Source organism: Salvelinus sp. IW2-2015, linkage group LG20 (assembly GCF_002910315.2).
Source record: "Salvelinus sp. IW2-2015 linkage group LG20, ASM291031v2, whole genome shotgun sequence".
Lineage (NCBI taxonomy): Eukaryota > Metazoa > Chordata > Actinopteri > Salmoniformes > Salmonidae > Salvelinus > Salvelinus sp. IW2-2015.
The window spans coordinates 55,510,398-55,534,244 of record NC_036860.1 but is presented as its reverse complement, the minus strand read 5'-3'; the positions used below and the strand labels follow the sequence as shown (position 1 = coordinate 55,534,244).

The 23,847-nt window shown below is 40.9% G+C and overlaps 1 protein-coding gene and 2 pseudogenes across 1 annotated transcript; 2 read left to right on the top strand and 1 right to left on the bottom strand.

The window, feature by feature from the left end:
- LOC111980014 (piggyBac transposable element-derived protein 4-like) overlaps positions 1 to 23,847 on the top strand; it is a 459,185-nt pseudogene that overhangs the window by 367,621 nt on the left and 67,717 nt on the right.
- Positions 6,698 to 13,304, bottom strand: LOC111980970 (serine/threonine-protein kinase TAO3). The gene is made up of 8 exons (XM_024012066.2): positions 12,527 to 13,304; positions 11,227 to 11,463; positions 10,913 to 11,041; positions 10,606 to 10,809; positions 10,112 to 10,351; positions 9,684 to 9,896; positions 9,112 to 9,294; positions 6,698 to 9,016 (listed from the first exon to the last, which is right to left on the bottom strand). Exons 2-8 carry the CDS (start codon positions 11,410 to 11,412, stop codon positions 8,855 to 8,857), a joined length of 1,317 nt encoding a protein of 438 aa, XP_023867834.1. The 5' UTR covers positions 11,413 to 11,463; positions 12,527 to 13,304; the 3' UTR covers positions 6,698 to 8,854.
- LOC111980012 (myosin heavy chain, fast skeletal muscle-like) lies at positions 14,990 to 22,323 on the top strand (annotated as a pseudogene).

The window sequence follows — 23,847 nt, the reverse complement described above, 5'->3', positions numbered from 1 at the left end:
AATTTGTTCACATCGGATATGTTCTTTAATGTAAATCACACCCCCTCCTCTTCCTTCAATCCTGGCTCTCCTGAAAACATTGTAGCCAGGCACAATCAAAGCAGCATATGGAGAGTTTTTATGGAGCCATGTYTCTGAGAGGCAGAGGAAGTCAAGTTTGGAATCTGTGAGTAGATGTTGAATTTGATCACTTTTTGGAATGACACTACGAATGTTCAAGTGCCCCCCTAGTAGTCCCTTGGGCTTAGCTCGTGGGTCCCAGATGACTCGAGAGTGATTGACACATTGAAAAAATGTACCTATTTCTGTGTTTTATGACGGCTGGGTTTAGGCCGTTTTGTTTCGTTTTGATTAGGGGCAGTTCGGTAGCGCAATTAACAATCGCTCCCGCCTGCACAGGATGCTGGGAACTAATTAAAACAGCTTGCAGAAGCAGAGTCAGGGATCGCATATAGCGAYTTAGGTATGTTTGAAGAGTCTAAATCTATCCTGGAGCCGGGTGAGTCGAGAGAAACCATGGGACCATAGCACTCACCCACTTCCACAGCGGCGACGATCAGTGGACGAGGCCATCCACTGCTTTCCACTCCGGTGAGTATCGCTGGCTCGGTGATGTTAGGCCCAGGATTGAGTTGCACATCCCTGGAGAGCAGGAGGGTAGTGAACAGGTAGTTTAACAGTTTCCGATAAATGTTGGACTTGTGTTTGTTAYGCCTAAGCGGGTCAGTGGAATAGGGAGCGAGGTAGACTTGGCCATTATTCAGAACATTATGGTATGCTGTGTACTGTCCGCTCCCGTGGAACGGTGMACCAATGTGTTTGGTGTTGATATTCTCCGGCAGTAGATTTATTGTGTCATCCCAGCAAGGACGCACTGAGATTATCAGTAGAGCAGCTACATAACTGACAATCATGGCAAAGTACTGGAGATAAAACACATAATTGCGCTTTAACTCTTTGCATGAGTTACTTAGCTGGGGTCGGCGTACACCTGATGTTTTAGATAAAATAACAGCATTCGTATGAGAAGCGGCACCTGCYGCACCACCCTGTCTTCCGTCCGCCATTATTATTGTCAATTCAGTCAATGATTGGTTCCGGTCCGGACCTGCTTGTCAACTGTGTTTCCACGTAATTTCAACAACAAAAAWTACAGTGTGGTGGTGTTGAATCAATGTGGAAAAAGTCATCAACTTCAGGAAATGTAGTCTTTTTTTCACTCAACTTTTAACCTAAATGCAAAAACACAGTGATCTTTTTCGTAGATTTCATATTGAATTCACATTAGTTGACAACTCAACCAAATATAAATCCAAACTAGATGTTGAACTGTTGTCTGTTCCCAATGGGTAGTGACTTAACAGGAACCAGGATTGAGATGGGGACCCTTTTATCCTCATAGAGTATCTTAGAGTTATGAGCCATAAATAGTTTTGTAAGCTATACTGGTGCTGAAAAATACACAAAGTAACAACTAACCCCTGTCTCTTCTACCTGTAGTGTCGGTCTCTGTCCCTGGCACCAAACCAAGCCACACCTCGAAGGCTGTTGAAACCTACAAAAGTTTATTTTGTCAGGAAACTCCTGTTAGGTAAATATATTTCAGAGAGGCCCTTTTTTCATCAGATGAGGATTGTCCAATTACTTATCAGATTGTTGTTTATAGCCAATAAAAAAASCATGCTTCTCCATTTTCAACCACAATCCCCAAATATTTGAATGAACCAACCATGACCCAAACAATTATGAATTTTCAGTGATGACATTTGTGAAATGAATCACYAAAGTGGGACAAGTACTGAAAACAGTCATTTATTTTTAAGAGAGACATTTTACTCACTCATGACATGATGTAAGAATGATGCATGTTGCTTCATTTCTGCTTGACTCAGACGGGTTGTCATAATCACCTAGCAATGCCGTCAGGGGTACGCCAAATAAAATGTGATTCACATTTTCAAACAGAGGTWGTTTTTTTTCTCGCCTGAGTAGCCTCGTTTCACTGCCAAAAATAAAAATTAAACCTTCTAGTGTTCAGCGAAATAACAACACAATGTCAAATACAGGTAGCCTAGTCAAATAATTAACATCCAATCACATTAACCGTTACTCTCTCACAGGAATTCCACTAACGGTCCGTATGTAGCCAAACGTAGCTGCTGCTCATTCCTTTTGCTCGAAAATTGATGAATGGTTAAAAAAAGTAAGGCCTGCGTCCATAGAGACACATACCAGCTCTACTACCAGTTGGTACAGGTGTAGTACTGCTACTACCAGCAGTACTAMACATGCACCTGTCGACGACACAAGTTGTTCTGCTTCCATGAGAACATCCAATGCTAGTATCAGTAATTCTACATTTGTTGTTAGCCCAGCTAGCATGGGCACTGACAGTTGTGAATCTAATGCAGCCAAAGAGCTACTGCCCCCTTACCCGGGAAAGCACCGAACAACAGACGGAGTTGGACCATCGAAAGGCGCAAATATGATGAGAACTACATTGATTTGGGGTTCACTTACACTACCGTTCAAAAGTTTGGGGTCACTTATAAATGTCCTTGTTAATGAAAGAAAAGCAATTTTTTTTGTCCATTTTAAAATAACATCAAATTGATCAGAAATACAGTGTAGACATTGTTAATGTTGTAAATGACTATTGTAGTTGGAAACGGCAGATTTGTTATGGAATATCTACATAGGCGTACAGAGGCCCATTTATCAGCAACCAGTACTCCTGTGTTCCAATGGCACGTTGTGTTAGCTAATCCAAGTTTATCACAGACAGAGATGCAAAGAAAAAGCCATATCTCAGACTGGCCAATAAAAAGAAAAGMTTAAGATGGGCAAAAGAACACAGACACTGGACAGAGGAACTCTGCCTAGAAGGACAGCATCCCAGAGTCGCCTCTTCACTGTTGACGTTGAGACTGGTGTTTTGCGGGTACAATTTAATGAAGCTGCCAGTTGAGGACTTGTGAGGCGTCTGTTTCTCAAACTAKACACTCTAATGTACTTGTCCTCTTGCTCAGTTGTGCACCGGGGCCTCCCCACTCCTCTTTCTAGTCTTGTTAGAGCCAGTTTGCGCTGTTCTGTGAAGGGAGTAGTACACAGCGTTGTATGAGATCTTTCGTTTCTTGGAAATTTCTCGCATCGAATAGCCTTAATTTCTCAGAACAAGAATAGACTGAGTTTCAGAAGAAAGTTCTTTGTTTTGAGCCTGTAAAAAAAAAAAACACAAATGCTGATGCTCCAGATCCTCAACTAGTTTAAAGAAGGACAGTTTTATTGCTTCTTTAATCAGGACAACAGTTTTCAGCTGTGCTATCATAATTGCAAAAGGGTTTTCTAATGATCAATTAGCTTTTTAAAATGATAAACTTGGATTAGCTAACACAACGTGCCATTGGAACACAGGAGGGATGGTTGCTRATAATGGGCCTCTGTACGCCTATGTAGATATTCCATTAAAAATCAGCCGTTTCCAGCTACAATAGTCATTTACAACATTAACATTGTCTACACTGTGTTTCTGATCAATTTGTTGTTATTTTAATGGRCAAAAAATGAGCTTTTCTTTCAAAAACAAGGACATTTCTAWGTGACCCCAAACTTTTGAACGGTAGTGTATATTTGGAGTAGTGCCTTTCCTCAGCCACGGTGTGTTATATGTGCAAAAATACTATCTCACAACTCGATGAAACCTTCACTCTTGCGCAGACATTTAGAAGCAAAACATACCAATTAGAAAAATAAGTCACTGGAGTTTTTTTTTGCAATAATTAAGATWGCTTTTGAGTAGTAAGACATGTATAAAAGCAACAGATACCATTAATGARAAGGGGCTAGAAGCGTCTTATATGGTGAGTTACCGAGTGGCAAGGACAGGCAAGCCCCATACTATTGTGGAGGACTTAATTCTTCCTGCTGCCACGGATATGGCTGGGACAATGCTGGGGGAAAAGGCCAAAAAAACTATAGACAATGCCCTCATCAAACAACACTGTTTCACGATGCATCAGTGACATGGCAGGAGATGTTTTGAAACAATTACTGCTTCGCTTAAAAGCCAGTGAATTCTATGCGTTACAGCTGGATGAATCAACAGATGTGGCGGGCCTGGCACAGCTCCTGGTATACGTCTGTTACGTTTATGGGGGGTCAATTAAGGAGACATCCTCTTCTGAAAACCACTGGAAACCAGGACAACAGGAGAGAATATTTTGGACAGCTTTGTGACATCAAATGGACTGTGGGGTTCAAGATGTGTTGGTATCTGTCCTGATGGCGCAAAAGCCATGACAGTGAGACATAGTGGAGTGGTAACGCGTGTGCAAGTAGTTGCTCCCGACGCCACTTGGGTACACTGTAGCATCCACCGAGAGSCTMTTGCTGCCAAGGGAATGCCTGACAGCTTGAAAGACGTTTTGGACAATACAGTGAAAATGGTTAACTTTGTTWAAGCAAGGCCCCTGAACTCTCATGTATTTGCACTATGCACTATGCAATGATACGGGCAACGACCATGTAATGCTTTTACAACATACAGAATCACGCTGGTTATCACGGGGCAAAGTATTGACATGTTTTTTTAAATTGAGAGACGAGCTTAAAGTTTTTACTGACCATCATTTTCACTTGTCTGACCGCTTGCATGATGACGAGTTTCTCACACGACTGGCCTATCTGGGTGATGTTTTTTCTCACTCAATGATCTGAATCTAGGATTACAGGGACTCTCCGCAACTATATTCAATGTGCGGGATAAAATTGAGGCTATGATTAAGAAGTTGGAGCTCTTCTCTGTCTGCATTAACAAGGACAACACACACGTCTTTCCATCATTGTATGATTTTTTTGTGTGCAAATGAACTCAAGCTTATGGACAATGTCAAATGTGATATAGCGAAGCACCTGAATGAGTTGGTTGCGCAATTAGACAGGTACTTTCCCGAAACGGATGACACAAACAACTGGTTTCGTTATACCTTTCATGCCCTGCCTCTAGTACACTTACCGATATCTGAACAAGAGAGCCTCATCGAAATTGCAACAAGTGGTTCTGTGAAAATTGTAATTTAATCAGAAGCCACTGACAGATTTCTGGATTGGGCTGCGCTCAGAGTATCCTGCCTTGGCAAATCGCKCTGTTAAGACACTGATGCCCTTTGCAGCCACGTACCTATGTGAATGAAAACTAAATACAGGAGGCACAGACTGTGTGTGGAAAATTATTTAAGACTGAGACTCTCCAATACAACCCAACATTGCAGAGTTACGTGCATCCTTTCAAGCACACCCTTCTCATTAACCTGTGATGAGTTATTCACAATTTTCGATGAACAAATACGTTTTTATATGTAAGATGATTAAATAAAGCGCAAAATGATTGATTATTATTATATTATTATTTGTGCCCGGGTCCTATAAGAGCGCTTTGTCACTTCCCACGAGCCAGGTTGTGACAAAAACTCACACTCATTGTTATGTTTAAATGTATCGTATAGTATGTGTGTGGCAGGCTTACAATTATGGCAAAAAACAACATTTGAGAGTGCGCTGACCTTGGTGCTAGAGGGGGTACGCAGCTGGAGGTTGAATGTTTGAAGGGGTACAGGACTATAAAAAGTTTGGGAACCACTGACCTACACCATTGCTTTATGCTATATGAATAACATGACGTTTCAATCCTGGTTCCTGTTAAGTCACTGCCCGCTGGGCACAGMTGTCAGTTCAACATCTAGTTTTGATATATATTTGGTTGAGTTGTCAACTAATATGAATTCAACGTGAAACCTACGAAAAATATCACTGTCATTGTGTTTAGGTTTGGTGAAAAAAATACAAAATTTCCTTACATTTGACAACTTTTTTCAAATCCAATCTGTTTTCCACATTGATTCAACATCATCACATTGATTTTTTTTGTTGGAATGATATGGAAACAATGTTGATTGAACCAGTTTTTGCCCAGTGTGTGTGTTACGTGAGAATGCATTTACTTATGTACACTAATTTCCCTTTAATGATTATGATCCACATGTTCCCATTTCAACTCAGCAATGTTTTTGGAGGTGAGCATTTTATTCTGATTTACATCAGCAGGGACTCTAGTTCTATCAGATGACTGACTGCTTGAGAAAAGTGAGGGGGAACTCATACGACCACATCCCTGTCAGCACAACTCAGGTAAGGGTAAAGTGCCTCCACCACAACTCCTCTACCATTCATCCCAGGGTACTTTCCATTTGGCCAATGTTTAAAAGGCTGCTGCTGATACCACAGCCAGTCAACACTTCGAGGAACTTACAGTTGAATTCTTGCCAGTGAATACAGACTTGAAGTCAGTGAGAATGTCCCTCCCCTACAGCCAGATCAAAAGAGATGCACATTCTGCATGGTAAATGGTAGACCACAGGGCATCGAGGAAACACAGGAAGCACTGCCGTGTAACTTCCCTCACCAGCAGATCACACACAGCACTGTGGGAAATTTGGAGTGTCCCTTCTAGTGAATCTGACATGCTATTATTATTTTTGTATTTCTTGTGACTCCTTACAGTATGCGGTTGTTCTGGTCAATAACACTTTGTCAGGTCAGGGTGTATACTGTATATAACGCATATGGTAACAATACAGGAAATAATAAAATAATTGCACATTCATTCACTGAAATTGGATGCAGGATGTTGATGCAGTCATCATGTTTCAAGAGAATCTCTTTTATTTTTTCTGTGCCACACAGGAAATGCTGCTTGGCTTAGTTTAGGAAAGTCCCCTTTATTCTAGCTAAATACATATTTCTTTATAACTGAAGTCCACATAAACACTTTGGTTCATAACAGGTTTAAACCATTTTCAACCAACCCAGAGAAAATAGCATATGGATCTAAACCATTTGTCAACAAAAGTTACAATCTGAAAAACCCTCCAAACTCAAAATATTTTGCTTTCAAAGGAGTAATTTACAGCAAATCATTCCAAAAATGAGGCCTACTAAATAACTTTGACACTTGAATTCTTGCAAGGAGCCATAAGTCTGGGGGTATCAACAATGCCATACTGGGTTGTTCACATTGAAAATATGAGTTGTTTATTCATATATTTCGAATTCCATAGTTAGTTCTCTTGCATTTGTGTCAGATATTATACCATTCTCAATCTCACTTGCCCAGCCCACCACTATGAAGAGCATGATTTCCATCACTTATCAATGTATAGGGAACAGGAGAGTTTGGAGGCAACTGTCAAAATACCAGGGTTGCATTCAAGAAATCTTTTGAAACTGTTCACCCTGGACACTTTGAAATAGTTTGTAACATCCATAGACAGACATTCAATCTGGTCTTCTGTCTGTGTCACAGGATCACAAAGGCTGATGGTGATATTAGAAATCAAGCACCAAACAATTTCCTTCCCAGTCACTGTAATGGACACATTGTGCAACCTTATGTGCAATAACAACAGTGAACACTGCAAAACATTGTACATCTGGTAGCTAAACAGCTATGACTTGAATGCAACCCAGAACAAAGCAACCACCTGCCAGACATCTTTAAAAAATATGTATTTACAGTAATTCTGTGGTACCATTAAACTGTTTTTATACAATCTGATAAGTCTGCAGTGATTCGTATTCAGTATGTTGATCTACTGTATTACCATGTCAGTTCTATTTGTGACAAAAAAAAAAAACATATTTCCAATTATAATGTGAAGTTCCTTCATCAGTAATTGACCAAATCTTCTGTATCTCCTAGTTAGGTTCTCAAATACAAATATTTATATCAAAAGKTATACAGCACAATTCTCACCATTTCCTTTACAATAGCTTTGATTAGTGAACATTAAATTATTCACAAATTGGGATGGAACAAACAATGGTGTTGGCCGTGCTAAACAAACATGAAAGAACAACGACAAATCAAAACYGCTTCATAGGCACAACTTAAATAAAGGCATTTGTGAAATTGTCATATCTAATATGGCGCTTATGTTCAGTAGCAATAGGCATTAAAACAAAAATGCTATGACCACTTTTATTTACAAACGGCTAAAATCTCTTGACAGATTCATGCTTTACTTCACAACCTGAATGTGTCTTTAAAGTGCATGCAACAATAAGCAGTTTTACTGAGTTGAATCATTGTGATAAAATACACACCTTGATCAAACTGATACCAATAAATCCTAAATACTGAACAATGGGAAATAAATACCGTAATTGTTTAAAAAAAGTGAAGGACTATATTCTTTAGCACAATATGGAATTAAGTAAAAGCTCTCCATAAAACTGTACATACAACATCTGACACCGTCCCCATACCCTCTTTTTAGCTCACAGTTTTCACATCCAGTATTTTTCACATTCTCTGAGAAGATGAAGCAGCTAAACATCACGGTGTCGTCCGCAGCTCACATTCCACAATCGCAATGCCCCTCAATGTAACATACGCATTAAGCATTATATGAACATGATGGTTAATACTTAAACATATCAAAGTGCTCATTTTTACTAAAATTTCCTGAAYTTTATACCAAAAGGAGCTGTGACGGCATGGAGGAAAGAGTCAGTTCTTATTTTTGATAAGCATTAGTTTCTTGGTTTGTCTTGTGTTTTGAATGAATCTTGTTTTATTTTCCCCCTTTTTAAATTGCACAAAAGTAGTTCCCCTGGCACATGACAGCACTATGCTATGATGTGGTATCTAAAAGACTAGAGAGAGAAAGGGAGAGAGAGAGTTATCCAGCGTTGTCACTGTGGAGGTTGACGATGGTCAAGTCGACAGTGAGACCGTGCAAGCACGTGTCTACACCATACACCAGAAGGGAAGAGTCCTCCACACACACATCCATTTTCATCTGTCGTCCTCCTTGGGGAAGTCCAGTGATCCTAAGCTCTCAAACCCCAGCTTAGCGCTCTCTGCATCGAAAGCGTCCATCTCCCTCTCTTGCCGTTCAAACAGGTGCTTGATCCTTTCAGTGCGTTCCTTCTGAAGTGAGGCCAGCTCCTCTTCAATCTGAATCCATGTTGAATATTAAACAATAAAATAAGTGAAGTGGTCAGTTTTTAAAGAGGTGAGTCTGTGTTACTTATAAAATAATCAAAACATACCTTTTGTTCCAGGTGGGCCCTGCGTAAGGAGACTTCCTGCTCCAGCTTCTGCAGCTCCCGCTCGTGTTGGGCTTCTGTCTGGGCCTTGGTCTTGTTCTGGTAGGCATCCAGGAGCTCCATCTCCTGCTGCAGCTGCTGCTTCAATGCCTGGCACTCTCCTTGCTGCTCCTCCTCCAGACGCATCTGGAGGACCACAGAGACGAGAGCGAGAGGGGTTAAAAATACATGTAAGTAAAGTAGCCTTGCACGAGCTGGAATGACTCATAGGAGCAAAAGCTTATCTCCTGTTTCTGTAGCGTGAGGCAGCTTGATGTGCAAATACACCACTGGGCAGGACACTAGTCTATCGCAGGGCCTTAACCCAATCCATCTCCTTAATGCTGAGTGACAAGCAGACTCATCGGGTCCAATTTTTTTTGTCTTTGGTATGACTCGGCCGGGGATCGAACTTCCGACCTTCCCATCTCAAGTCGAACACTCTAACCACAAGGCCACCGAGTTGGCAAAAAATGTAATGCATGTACCAGCAGAGATTGTGTGACTGTTTGGAGGTTCAGGGTAAGTCCCCTTACCGCTTGTGAGGCCATCATCTCGTTGATGCTCTGCTCGTACTGCTCGGCCAGCACGGCGAGCTTGCGTGTCTGCTCCTCCTTCAGTGACTTTAGGATGGCTTTGTGCTCACTCTTAGGAGAGACCTCAAGCTGATGGTTCCTCAGGGCTTTGTACTGCTTGGTCTGCACCTTACACGTGTCCTGGAACTGTTTCTTGATCTGCATCTCCAACATCTCCAGAAGGACMAATGGAAAGAAAAATTGTAAGAAATATACAGTAAGAACCAATAAATTTGCCAGTTTTGGGTGCTGGCTGAGCTTCAGTCTGACCAGGGGTACAACTTTAACTAAAGGGTCTTTGCCTAGATGTACAGGCATACAATGATTTACCATTGGCTCTTACTAAACCAAATTTACAGTGCAACAGCTGCAGTATAGATTCTATGCACCTTGAGGTTYCGGGGCTGCTGCCTCTGCTCTAGGGCGTGCTTCCTGTGCAGCTCTCTCTGCCGCCGGCCGTTGTACTCCTCCTGGTTCTCCAACTCGGTCTGGTGCTGCAGGCGGATCAGCTCAACACGGAGCCTCTGCAGTRTCTGCAGCTGCCTGCGCTCCAGCTCCTGAGTGGACTCGTCCTGTCGGATCATCAGGGCCTGCTCCATCTCCTTCTGGGTCTTCTTCTTATTSAGCTCCTGGGACGGGACATATTCCTCATCTTTCCATTTCATTTTAAATATACAGTTCTTCAGATTTGTACAATGCAAATTAGGCCATTTAACAAAAGAGGTTGAGATTACTATTTTACCGGGAACTATGAGGCAAAGTTGAAGAAAGCAATCATACAACAGACTGATAAAGAAGGGATATAAAAGCGCACATCTATCAGCATCATGGACCCTGCATGTAGTGAGTTCAGTTAGCTAACTAAATCTCAGAGCAACTGTACCTCTCTCATTTGCTCCTGTTCAAACTCGTGCCTCCTGACCAGTGTCCTGCGTTTCATGGCCCGGCAACTCCTGTCATAGACCAGCCTCTGCTGGTCAAGGAGATGGGCCTCATCATCAGCCTGTGAGCGCTGCACCGTCTCCTTGTGCCTGGAYAGACGCTCCTGCTTCTCCTCCTTGGGTGTACTGGGGTCCTCATTCATCTCCTGCAACACCCAGACAAGAACCAGGGCTTAGTGGGTCATGGGAGAAAATGCATGGAAAATGCAAACAATTTCACACAAATGTGTTAATGATTCATACATTTACCTCTTTGATCTTCTCTTTACAGAGCCTGTACTCTCTCTTCTGGTTGTCTAAGAAGGTGGTCAGCTCCTTCTTTTGCTGGGCAATGATCTGTTGCTGGATCCTCTTCTCCTCTGCTGTAGCTGCCTTTAACTGTACGGGAACATATTAAAGGTTTATCACCTCCCTTCGATGTTCTGTTTAAAATTCTGACATTATGCTGAAAGGGCAAAATTCTAAGGATGCTATCTAATCAAGGAGTTTGAACATCTTCAGTTTACACCTCATTCATACCAATCAGGACCTACTGTCCTACCAGGCGACAGTACATCATTCACCTCTTTGTCTGTGTGAACGGCGTGCCGTTTGGCCAGTCTCTCCAGTTCTATGTAAGTGTTGTTGGCGTGGGTCTCCACTTCTTTCTGCAACCGGAGCCTAAGCTCATCCATCTCCGCCTTCAGCCTGTTCTCCAGGGCGATCAGCTGCTTCTGGTGCTGCCGCCGCATGCGCTTATAACMAGACATCTGCTCCCGCAGCTCAGAGTCCTGCTCATGCTCCTGGATCTACCTGGTAACCTGGACACAGGGGTCGGAGGCCACAGAGAGAACGGTCAGGGGTGAAAAGCAAGAGGGCCTGTGAAGGAAGACGACTGTAAAATTAAAATGTACTGTGTCGTTCAACATGGACGAGTATCCTAGTCATACTCAGTAATAGACCTTAAAATACAGTAGAACAATGTTCTTTGTGAATCTGAAACATAACTTAACATATTTTATTGTCTTTGCAAGAATACCTTAAATGGAATAGAGTCCTCACAAAGACTATATACAGTAGACCTAAAGCTAACTACAGTATTTATTTGGTTCTATGTATTTGCTCTTACTCTAGAGAGCATTCTCTGAATTTCACCCTTGATGTAGTATAACTAAATTAATTCCAGAATATACCAAATATAATCTGCGTTCTAGTCCAACATGTAAAGTCCAATCAATTATAACTAAAGATGGCCTCTATGACCACCTATCACAAATCCTGTCATAAATTTGACACATAAAACACACACGCAAAGGCACATGCACACAATTGTTATTTGGTGGACATTCCTGGGGATTATTAGCTAYAGTATTTGTGGATAGCATTTTCCAGGGCAGGAAATAATGCACACTGTTCCTCTTCACTGATTGATCATTGCTGTTTGGCTCAGATTTCATGCTAGAAACATAGCACATGCATCATCAATTATGGTTGCTACATACATTAACATAAAGAGGGTGCCTTGAACGTCAATGTGGTGTTCCTCATGCTAATATATCTGTCACGTACATACTGTATATGTAGCCACAAATGGAGCGGTGTGAGCCTGGTTTGCAGGCCTACTATTGAATGGTAAAGGTACAGCTTGTAAATAAATAACAAAAACACTTGAAATCATGATAAACCGATATCGAAAGAGATTTGATAGAAATCCAAACGATTACACACATATAAAAGCACAGGCAGAGGGGGGAAACGGAGGATTGAAAGAATTACACTTATTAACGGGATCCGGTTGCCATGACTACAGATGTGCAGCTGAGAGGGCGGAGAGATCCCCCCCATTTTTCTTATGCAAACAGCGGGGAGAGGGAGCCTGCCTACCAAAGATGCTGATGATTTGATGGTGGCAAAGCATTCACAGATCTTGCAGTCGAGAGCCCGGCTCTTGTGAGAAGAAGTAGGCCGCAGCTCTGGCCTGGCGTCCCTGTGCACAGCCTCATCCCTCACGCAAGCATGGTCCTGCAGGGGGGGAGGAAAAGTAGGAGAGAGAGGGGGTGGGCGCTTCCCAGGCCCTCCGTGCTCGCTGTTGCTGCTGCTATCGCTGCCGTGTCTCCCAGCATCCAGCACACATCCTGCTTTAAATGCATCCTTCCCCTGCGTGGTCCCTCGCTACTGCCTGCAGCTCCTCGCTAGAAATGAACAGGGCATCGCAGAGTGATAGCGGGCCCCGCCAGGAAGGCAGCAGCTGAAGGCAGTCCTTGTCTCTGGCGTTTCCACTTCCTGAGGAGGAGGAACCAAATGGATCCGGTGGGAAAGGGTGAAATATACAATGCCTATAACATACAATCAGGGCAAAAAGAAGAGGAGGGAAATTATAAAGAGAGATTGTTGCACTCCTCCCGAACTCAAAATAAAATTAAAAGATTATGGGCAGTATTCCTTTTCTTGTATTCCCATGATGATATGAAATGTTGGGTGATCTATGAAACTATGCAAATCAAACAGAGATCCATCCAAGGCATATTTCTCCTATGACGATACTAATCAGCTAGATATTTATTATATATTCCAATTCATTTTCAGTCAAAATACATTGTGCTCTTTCTTAAATGGTTGTTTCTAGTGCCTTCTATTGATCTCTCCAGCTCTCTCACTAGCCATCTTTTACACTCCCACTTTATTTTTAAAGAGACACTGCAATGTTTCACATACTTGATGGAAGCTGTACAACGATTCTTTAAATTCATTATATGGTGTGGCTTCCTTCATTTAATAGAATGTTGTTGATTCTTGATACAGATTTGTAAACATTTCTGAATAAACAACAAGGTCATTATAAAAGTCATACAATAGTAGTATTGTAAAAACGACTTAAAACGAATACTAGTTCAAAGGGCTGGCTGTAGGTAACCTGCTGTACAGATAACTTGATTACCCTTTACAAWAACTTTCATGAATAAGCCATTATAAATGTTTATATGTGTTTTGTAAATTATTATGCATGCCATAATTGCTTCTGAATTGTAATTATGTTTATACATGCTTAAAATGTTTACAAATAATGTCATTGTAATTCATTAATAGGTACGCTGTTTATAAATATGTATATTATTTGTTAAAGCTGCAATATGTAACTTTTTGGSCAACCTGACCAAATTCACATAGAAATGTGAGTTATACAGTGCATTCGGAAAKTATTCAGATTCCTTGACTTTTTCCACATTGTGTTACGTTAGCCTTATTCTCATCATTCTACACACAATACCCTATAATGACAAATTAAAAACAGGTCAGTACCTTGTTGAAGCACCCTTGGCAGCGATTACAGCCTCAAGTCTTCTTGGGTATGAGAGGGAGGTTCTCCCATTCTACTCTGCAGATCCTCTCAACCTCTGTCAGGTTGGATGGGGATTCCTTAKTTACAAGGACGGCCTACCAAAAGGCAAAAGGCTTCCTGTGGGGACGGGGCCTGGAATTAAAATAAATAAATACAATATAAATATAGGACAAAACACACATCACAAAAAGAGAGACAACACAGCACTACATAACGAGAGGCCTAAGACAACAACATAGCAAGGCAGAAACACATGACCACAGCATGTTAGCAACACAACGTAACAACATGGTAGCAACACAAAACAAGGTACAAACATTATTGGGCACAGACAACAGCACAAAGGGCAAGAAGGTAGAGACAACGATACATCACATAAAGCAGCCACAACTGTCAGTAAGAGTATGCCCCCTTTATTTATCCTATGGTTCGGACTTGGTGTACAGGAAGAATACAGTAAGAATGGTCCATGTTCTGAATTCTGTCGCTGTACATTTCAAAAGTGCTGAACAAATAGTTATATTGACTACATCCGTCCTAGCTCGCTCATTAATGTCTTAATCAAAATTACGTATTGCCTCTTATCCGCTCGTCATCCCCTTATGCCATAGTTTGTACATCTTAATTGTCAGTAGAAACCACATTTGTTTAACGTAAGTCAGCCATATCAGCTATGTTTTTTTTAAAGGCAGTAAATGAGGCTGAATGAACTGTTTCGCTGCCAAACAAGGCTCCACTGATAGCCATGTGTAGCAGTGGTAAGGTGTTGGGATTGCTGTTGGGACAGCATTATGTAGGCCCTAACAGTTTGTGGGCACCGTTTGTTATCGTTATAGTCCAATTATTGTTTAGTGTTGTGTAGTGGCTTTGCTGGCAYGCCCCACCAAGATTTACATGCTAAAATCGCCACTGCAGCTGACCCAGTGTGGTTTCATAAATTTAGCATGAGATTTAAATGGAGTTCTTCTGGATCATTGTACCAGAAACTTAGAACCTATCACTGACCATGGATGAAGGTGTACTACAAGATCAAGCATTTTCTGGAGTGTGTTAAAACAGAGAAGGAACTGGCTAACATGAAATAAGACTTTTCAAAATGCAAAGCGAATTTGGCCAAGGCTGAGGCGAGGAAGAAGGCGATTGAGGAAATAGKGTATCTCTTCTGCAAGAGATGAATGACTTGCAACTCCAAGTAGCATCTTTGAGTGAGCATTTTTCATAGAACACAATCATTAGCTGATGAACATTTCAAAATGTTTCAAAGATACCGTTGCATCAATTCATTGATATTGTGTCATTAAATAAACTGTACATGTACTCTTGTTACGACAGCAGGAATCTGAGAATCTCACAGATGCTGAGGAGAGATGTGAGGGACTCATCAAGAGTAAGATCCAGCTTGAGGCCAAACTCAAAGAGACAACCGAGAGACTGGAGGATGAGGAGGAAATGAATGTTGAGCTGACTACCAAGAAGAAGAAGCTGGAGGATGAGTGCTACGAGCTCAAGAAAGACATTGATGACTTAGAGCACCTCTGGCTAAAGTGGAGAAGAAGAAACATGTAACAGAAAACAAGGTATGGCGTAATAGATTATATTGTTTCATTGTAAATTCAACCTGCTAATGTGAATGGAATGATGAAAATTACATTTTGATTTGGTATCAACACAGTTCGACTCTCGTTCACTTTAACCAGGTTAAAAATCTGACAGAGGAGATGGCCTCTCAAGATGAGAGCATTAGCAAGCTAACCAAGGAGAAAAAGCCCTCCAAGAGGCACATCCGCAGGCCCTGATGGATCTCCAGGCAGAGGATGACAAAGTTAACACTGACTAAATCCAAGACCAAGCTTGAGCATCAAGTGGATGATGTGAGTTTAGATTTTGATCAAATAGCTGGAATAAAACCGGCTCAGAATTACATTTAACAAATATGTTCTCTAATTGTATAGCTTGAGGGTTTTCAGGAGCAAGAGAAGAAGCTCCACATGGAAATTGAGAGAGCCTAGAGGAAGCTTGAGGGTGACCTAAAACTGGCCCAGGAATCCATAATGGATCTAGAGAATGACAAGCAGCAGTCAGAAGAGAAGATCAAAAAATAACATGGACTGCAATTTAGTAAATCATCTACTGTATCAACATATACTTTTTATTAGGATTCAGACTTAACTGTCAACATTGCCTATGTCTATAACAGGAAGGACTTTGAAACCAGCCAGCTTCTAAGCAAGATTAAAGATGAGCAATCTTTGGGGTCTCAGCTACAAAAAATCAAGGCGTTCTAGGTGTGAAGTATGCAGTTTATAATGTATTTATTTTCATTCAATAATTTATATATGTGTGAAAGGTGGACTCAATTGCATTAACCTTTTCATCTTAGGCCTGTATTGAGGAACTGGAAGAAGAGATTGAGGCAGAACGTACTGCCCACGCTAAGGTTGAAAAGCAGAGAGCTGATCTTTCCAGGGAACTTGAAGAGATCAGTGAGAGGTTTGAAGAGGCTGGTGGTGCAACTGCTGCTCAAATTGAGATGAACAAGAAGCGTGAGGATGAGTTCCAGAAGMTGCGCCGGGACTTTGAGGAATCCACCCTGCAGCATGAAGATAGCGCTGCTGCTCTCCACAAGAAGCAGGCTGGGAGAGCAGATATGCAACCTTCAGCGCATCAAGCAGAAGCTTGAGAAGGAGAAGAATGAATACAAAATGGAGATTGATGATCTCTCATGTTACAGTATCATAGAGGACACCAATTAATATGAATGTAATTTCAATCATGAGTGATGTGCATTTACACCAGGTGAATATAGCCAGCAGCTTGAAGAGAAAGAAGCTCTTGTTTCTCAGCTGACCAGAGGGAAGCAGGCACACACTCAGCAGATTGAGGAGGTGAAGATACACATTGAGGAGGAGGTCAAGGTAAGGACCTGTCATTACAAACAATTAATTCATACATTTTCATTTGTAACTTTATTATAACCAATTACTTGTTTTTCCTTCTTAAAGGCTAAACCCTAGCCCATTGTTTGTAATCAGCCAGCCATGATTGTGATATGCTGAGGGAGCAGTTTGAGGACGAACAGGAGGCCAAGGCTGTGCTGCAGTGTGTAATGTCCAAGGCCAACAGTGAGGTAGCTCAGTGGAGAATCAAGTATGAAACTGATGCAATCCAGTGTACTGAAGAGCTTGAGGAGGTAAAGTGTGTTCAAAAGTAACAACTAATACAGTATGTACCTCTTTTTCTGATATTTGTTCTCATAGTTTCTCATTGCATAATTGTCATGTTCAACAGGAAAAAGCTTGCCACCCATCTGCAGGAGGCTGAGGAACAAATTGAAGCTCTGTACTCCAAGTGTGCTTCTCTGGAGAAGACCAAACAGAGACTCCGGTGAGAGGTAGAGGACCTCATGGTTGATGTGGAGAGCGCTAATGCCATGGCTGCCAACCTTGATAAGAAGCAGAGGAACTTTGACAAGCTAGAAAGGGAGAAAGCATACTAATAAAAAKAGATGATTGTAATGAGATACAATGACAGATAATTATATTTCTTGATCATAGTAGTGTAAGTTAGTCACATTGTACATTTTTGCAGGTTCTGGCTGAGTGGAAACAGAAGTATAAGGAAGGACAGACAGAGCTGGAGTGATCTCAGGAAGAGATTCTCTCTATGAGCACTGAGCTGTTCAAGATGAAGAACTCCAATGAGGAGGCTCTGGATCAGCTGGAGACCCTGAAATGTGAGAACAAGAACTTGCAGTATAGTGGTTCAATTAATGTTCAGTCAAGAGAGCAATTAGCCAAAGAAATCTGTAAAACCAATCACATATCACATATTTAGAGGACGTTTTAAAAGCAGAAGTTGAATGACATTAATGCTGTTATAACCCCAGCCTTTTGGACAATTCTGGACAATTCCACTTAGTGTAATATTCACCCTTTTTTAACTGCTAATAAATCCAGAAATGTATGGAGCCACATATAATTTGAAAAAGCATAAATGTAAGATTAAATATAAGCCTTTAAAACGTTCCTAGGTCCATCCTACACACACAATAATGTACAAGTTATACTTTAAAAAATGTAATCAAAAATAAATGTTTCCTCCGTAGAGGAAATCTTTTTTACTGAGATATTCTTTCTCTTTCCCCAATAGATCAACAGTGTCAAACATAGCAACACCAAAAAGGTTCATGATTGGGTGAATAGCTCCGATTTTACAGCAATTTATGTGTGCATGTCGCAATTCTGGGTGTTGTTGGCCTGCTTCCTTTTTAGTAGCTAGCTAGCTAAAAATTGATATTCAAGAAGGCATGTGTAAATGATAACAGGGATGTTTTATACTGTTAGCTTGAATCCGTGTGATTTCAACTATGTAAAGATCAGAGGCGTCATGCCCGTAAAGGGCACCAGTGCGCGTGTCCCCTCAGATTTGTCCTGTTTTTCAGACGTTAAATTAATTAAAATGTTTAATTAACTGGATTTTTAATCCCACGTTTTATCATAATTATTTATAAGATCTGTCAGCTGTATTTTGTGGCGAGGGCACATTGACTGGATCAGACAAAGAGCACCCAAAACCCTATTCTACCTAGTAGGTGGTTCATTCCAAGGTGCACCACACAGCAAATGCTAGGCAAGATGCTAGATACTCTAGTGCATGCAGACAGTATCAATCAATCAATCAATTTTATTTTATATAGCCCTTCGTACATCAGCTAATATCTCGAAGTGCTGTACAGACACCCAGCCTAAAACCCCAAACAGCTAGTAATGCAGGTGTAGAAGCAGTATCGTCAGTGGAGGAGGAGCGAGTGTTGAGTGACACACACAGCGTTTTAATAAAGTTAGAGTAGTTTGTCTGACTATCTTAGCTGGCATCCCTGCTAGCATTGTTGCTTTAGAAAATACAAAAATTGCTTTAATTCTTGGGTTATAATACTATATGCCAGTGTGGCAGTTGTACTAAACTCCAAAGGCATAAAAGTTCTTAAAGAATCAATGTGCATCATTCATTTAAATGACAATTGAACAGGTAAAAGGTATAGTTAGATAACCTATGCAGAAAAATACACTTTATATTTTTTTTACATAGAATTAGGCATTATGATTATGGCTCTGGATTACAGGAAAAAGCTGTTTCAGGTGTTTGAAAAATGTAAAATTCTACGACCTACAGACTTATCCCAAAAACAAAAAATGTTTCCAAAATGTAGGCGGTACAGGGGGTTATAGCAGGTTTTAATGTGTCTAGTTGAATCAATATTTTTGACCAAAACGCCTTTCTGTGTATCTGCAAAGAAGATCTCAGACCTGACTGAACAGATAAGAGAGACTGGAAAGAGCATTCATGAGCCGGAAAAGGCCAAGAATACTGCAGAGTCTGAGAAGGCAGAGATCCAGACTGCTCTGGAAGAAGCTGAGGTTAGGAGTCATATGCATGAATAGGCCCAGTAAGCTTAGTCGAAAAATGTATATAATTTGTTTCTTGTGTAATACATAGGAACCTCTGGAACATGATAAATCCAAGATTCCGCGTTTCCAGCTGGAGCTCAACCAGGACAAGGGTGAAGTCGACAGAAAGCTTGCAAAGAAGGATGAGGAGATGGAACAGATCAAGAGGAACAGCCAGATGGTGATTAACCCATGCAGAGCAATCTGGACCCTGAGAGTCAATAAGAAGGGAGACCTCAATGAGATGGAGATTCAGATGAGTCATGCCAACCACCAAGCTGCTGAGGCACAGAAACAGCAATGGTACTTCCAGGGACAACTCAAAGACAAGRTAAGCTTTTTGATCAACATTTGTTTACAAAGTCAATCACTTAACGACTACCCCATGTTTCAAATCATATCGAATCAAATCAAATTGTATTGGTCACATACACGTGATTAACAGATGTTATTGCGGGTGTTGCGAAATGCTTGTGCTTCTAGCTCCAACAGTGCAGTAATATCTAACAAGTAATATCTACACAACATATACCCAATAGACACAAATCTAAGTAGGAATGAATTAAGACTTTCTACATATATGGACGAGCGATGTCAGAGCGGAACAGACTAAGATACTGTAGAATAGTATAGCATACAGTATATACATATGAGATGAGTAATGCAAGATATGTACACATTATTAAGTGACGAAGATACCGTAGAAGTATAGAAAACAGTATATACATACATATGAGATGAGTAATGTCAGATATGTTGTAACGGCTGTCTTCCTCCTCCTCTGACGAGGAGGAGTAGTAAGGATCGGAGGACCAAGGTGCAGCGTGGTAAGTATTCATTATGCCTTTTAATGAAAACGAAACTCGAACAAAACAACAAAACTAATGATAAACGAGAATGACACGAAACGAAACAGTCCTGTCTGGTGACATACACAAAGACAGAAAATATGCACCCACGAAACACAGGTGGAAAAAGGATACCTAAGTATGATTCTCAATCAGAGACAACTAACGACACCTGCCTCTGATTGAGAATCATACCAGGCCAAACGRAAAAACCAACATAGAAAACGAACACAGATAACCCACCCAACTCACGCCCTGACCATACTAAAACAAAGAAATAACAAAAGAATTAAGGTCAGAACGTGACATATGTAAACATTATTAAGTGACTAAGATACCATAGTATAGAATACAGTATATACATATGACATGAGTAATGCAAGATATGTAAACATTATTAAAGTGACTAGTGTTCCATTCTTTAAAATGGCCAGTGATTTCCAGTCTATGCTTATAGACAGCAGCCTCTACGTTTGTTCCATAACATCTTTATTATTAGGATGCCAAACTGCACCTTGATGATGCAATCAGAGGACAGGATGACATGAAGGAGCAGGCAGCCATGGTGGAGCGCAGGAACGCCCTGATGTTGGCTGAGATTGAGGAGCTGAGGGCTGCTCTGGAGCAGACAGAGAGAGGCCACCAAGTGGTCAAACAAGAGCTGGTGGATGCCAGTGAACAGGTTGGACTGCTGCTCTCAGGTAGTCATTTCATTTATACCTTTTGTTTACATTTTATCCTAATTTTGATGAACTTGTTCTTTACATGATTTGTCTTGAAGACAATTCTTCTGAGCACCAAGAAGAAGCTTGCGGTTACTTGGTTTCAGGTCCAAGGTGAGGTGGAAGACACTGTTCACAAAGTCAGAAATGCAGAGGAGAAGGCCAAGAAGGCCATCACTGATGGGAGTAAAATAAAATATGTTTGTATTAATTACCTAAAACTTTCTATAAACAAATATGATGTCACAAACCATGCTGCATTGATAGCTGAGGAGCTGAAGAAGGAGCAGGACACCAGCACTCACCTGGAGAGGATGAAGAATAACCTGAAGGTAACAGTCAAGGACCTGCAGGTCCGTCCGGGTGGGAAGTAAGTTAATGATTGATTAATTATTGATAACAGGCGCTAACATTTGAAAGGGGATAGCTATACAGTATATGTACATAATGAGCAGAATTCTAATCAAAATATCGATTCCTAAATCAAGGTGCGTGAACTGGAGTCTTGCCTGGTAGGTGGATAGATACTATTAAAGGTGTCCGCAAATGTGAGTGGAGAGTGAAGGAGCTCACCTACCAGGTAAGTTAATTGTCTGTGTTGAACAAATGGCTAGAAAATTATTYGACTCTCAGCATCTAAAATAAAACTAATGTCACACCTCCCTCAAACTGAGTAGGACAAGAAGAATGTTACCAGGCTGTAGGATTTGGTGGACAAGCTGCAGTTGAAGGTTAAGGCCTACAAGAGGCAGGCTGAGGAAGCGGTAAGTCACTTAAAAGCAAATTCATCTCTAATTATTCTACAAAACATGGTAAACCTGAACTGTACCACCCTTAGCCTTCTAATTACAACTATTTCTTATTGTCCTTTCAGGAAGAACAAGCCAACACTCACCTGGCCAAGTTCAGGAAGGTGCAGCATGGACTGGAGGAAGCTGAGGAGCGTGCTGACATTACTGAGTCCCAGCTGAGAGCCAAGAGTTGTGACTCTGGAAAAGGTCATTTTGACGTTACATTCTGTTTAATGGAAAAGTTTTCCTATTTTACATTTTATTCCATTCTCCAAAGACGAGTGTGCAAGGAACAAGTTCCTGATGCCTTTCTGTGTTTCATATAATATGWAAGTCAATGTGAAAGTGTATTAAACCGTTAATCGCACCAGTATTATTCGTTTTGCATGAAACTCCCTCTTAACATCCCAAGGGGTTTATTTCCCCATTTGTGGAAATAAATCTGGTTGTTTGTATGATTCATTTGTGTATTTCCAGGAAACAAAAGAAGCTGAATAAAGAAGTGTTCATCAACAATGCTACTGAAGTTTTCTCAAAACCGCTCATACAATAATTGCCATTGTGAAAGTCTTTATGTGCATTGTTTAAAATATTAAACAATATCATCTCTGCAGTTTTGATAATTCTTTAACTGAAATTAATGTATTTCAAAATATATTTTCAACCAAATGATCGAATGCATAATTCTTATAGGTCGAATAATAAAGTTATAAGTGCATTTGACCTACCTTGCCCTCAGGAATTGATTCATCACTCTTGACTGWAGGACCCCTCCAAAAACAATGGGAATCATAAATGTGATAACATAACAGAATCACAATATAACATATATCAATTCATGCAATATCATATCAATATGACAAACAGGCAATAATAACATACAAAAAATGACGATTCTGATGTGGCCTAAGTACAGTTTCAGTGGACACTGGGCAAAATCATCTCAACTCATGTGATGTGTAGGTCTACCAATGTCCAGGCACTCATGCAGATACTCAAGCCATTCAAAAAATTGCCTTTTGCTAGCTTGCACCATCTATTTAAAGGCCCAGTTTCCCTGTGTTTTATATGTATTTCCATACTACGAGGTTGGAATAACTGTGAAATTGTGAAAATTATGATACATTTCAACCTGTTTTGGTGGGATGGAGTTTTGGCTAAATTAGTTAATAAACCAATAAGAAAGATAGTTCCAAACCTCTCTGCCAATAACAGCTAGTTTTCAGTTTTCCCCACTCAGATCACTCCCAGACAGTCCTAGCAAAATTCTTGCTTGAGAAATTGCTTTGCTAAGAAACTATTTTAGTTTGTTATTGACCATTATAATTTTAAAAAATCACAGTAAGGTACTTAATTGTTACCCAGAAATTATTTGATATTGAGATAAAAACGGCTGTCTTGGACCTTTTTAACATTTATCTGGTTAAACCCCCTGCAATCCATTGGTGGAAAAATTGCCTGCTCTGCATCGGCTATGTAGTTGTAGCCTACAACTGTGCAAGCCAACAACAGCAACTTGGGACATCACTCATGTAAAATTCTGTCCACGATAAGCAGACTGATAAGCAGACTGATAAGCAGATAGTCTCTCAAACCCGACCATAGGCAACACAGTGRCTAGGGTCTGGTTTCAGTAACGGAACTCTGGAGCTCTGTCAGAGTGACCATCGGGTTCTTGGTCACCTCCCTGACCAAGGCCCTTCTCCCCTGATTACTCAGTTTGGCCCGGGAGGCCAGCTCTAGGAAGAGTCTTGGTRGTTCCAAACGTCTTCCATTTAAGAATGATGAAGGCCCCCGTTTTCTTGGGGACCTTCAATGCTGCAGAAATATTTTGTTAACCTTCCCCAGGTCTGTACCTCGACACAATCCTGTCTCGGAGCTCTACGGACAATTCCTTCGACCTCATGGCCTTTGCTGACATGCACTGTCAACTGTGATACCTTATATTGACAGGTGTGTGCCTTTCTAAATCATGTCAAATCAACTGAATTTACCACAGGTGGACTCCAATCAAGATGTAGAAACATCTCAAAGATGATCAATGGAAACAGGATGCA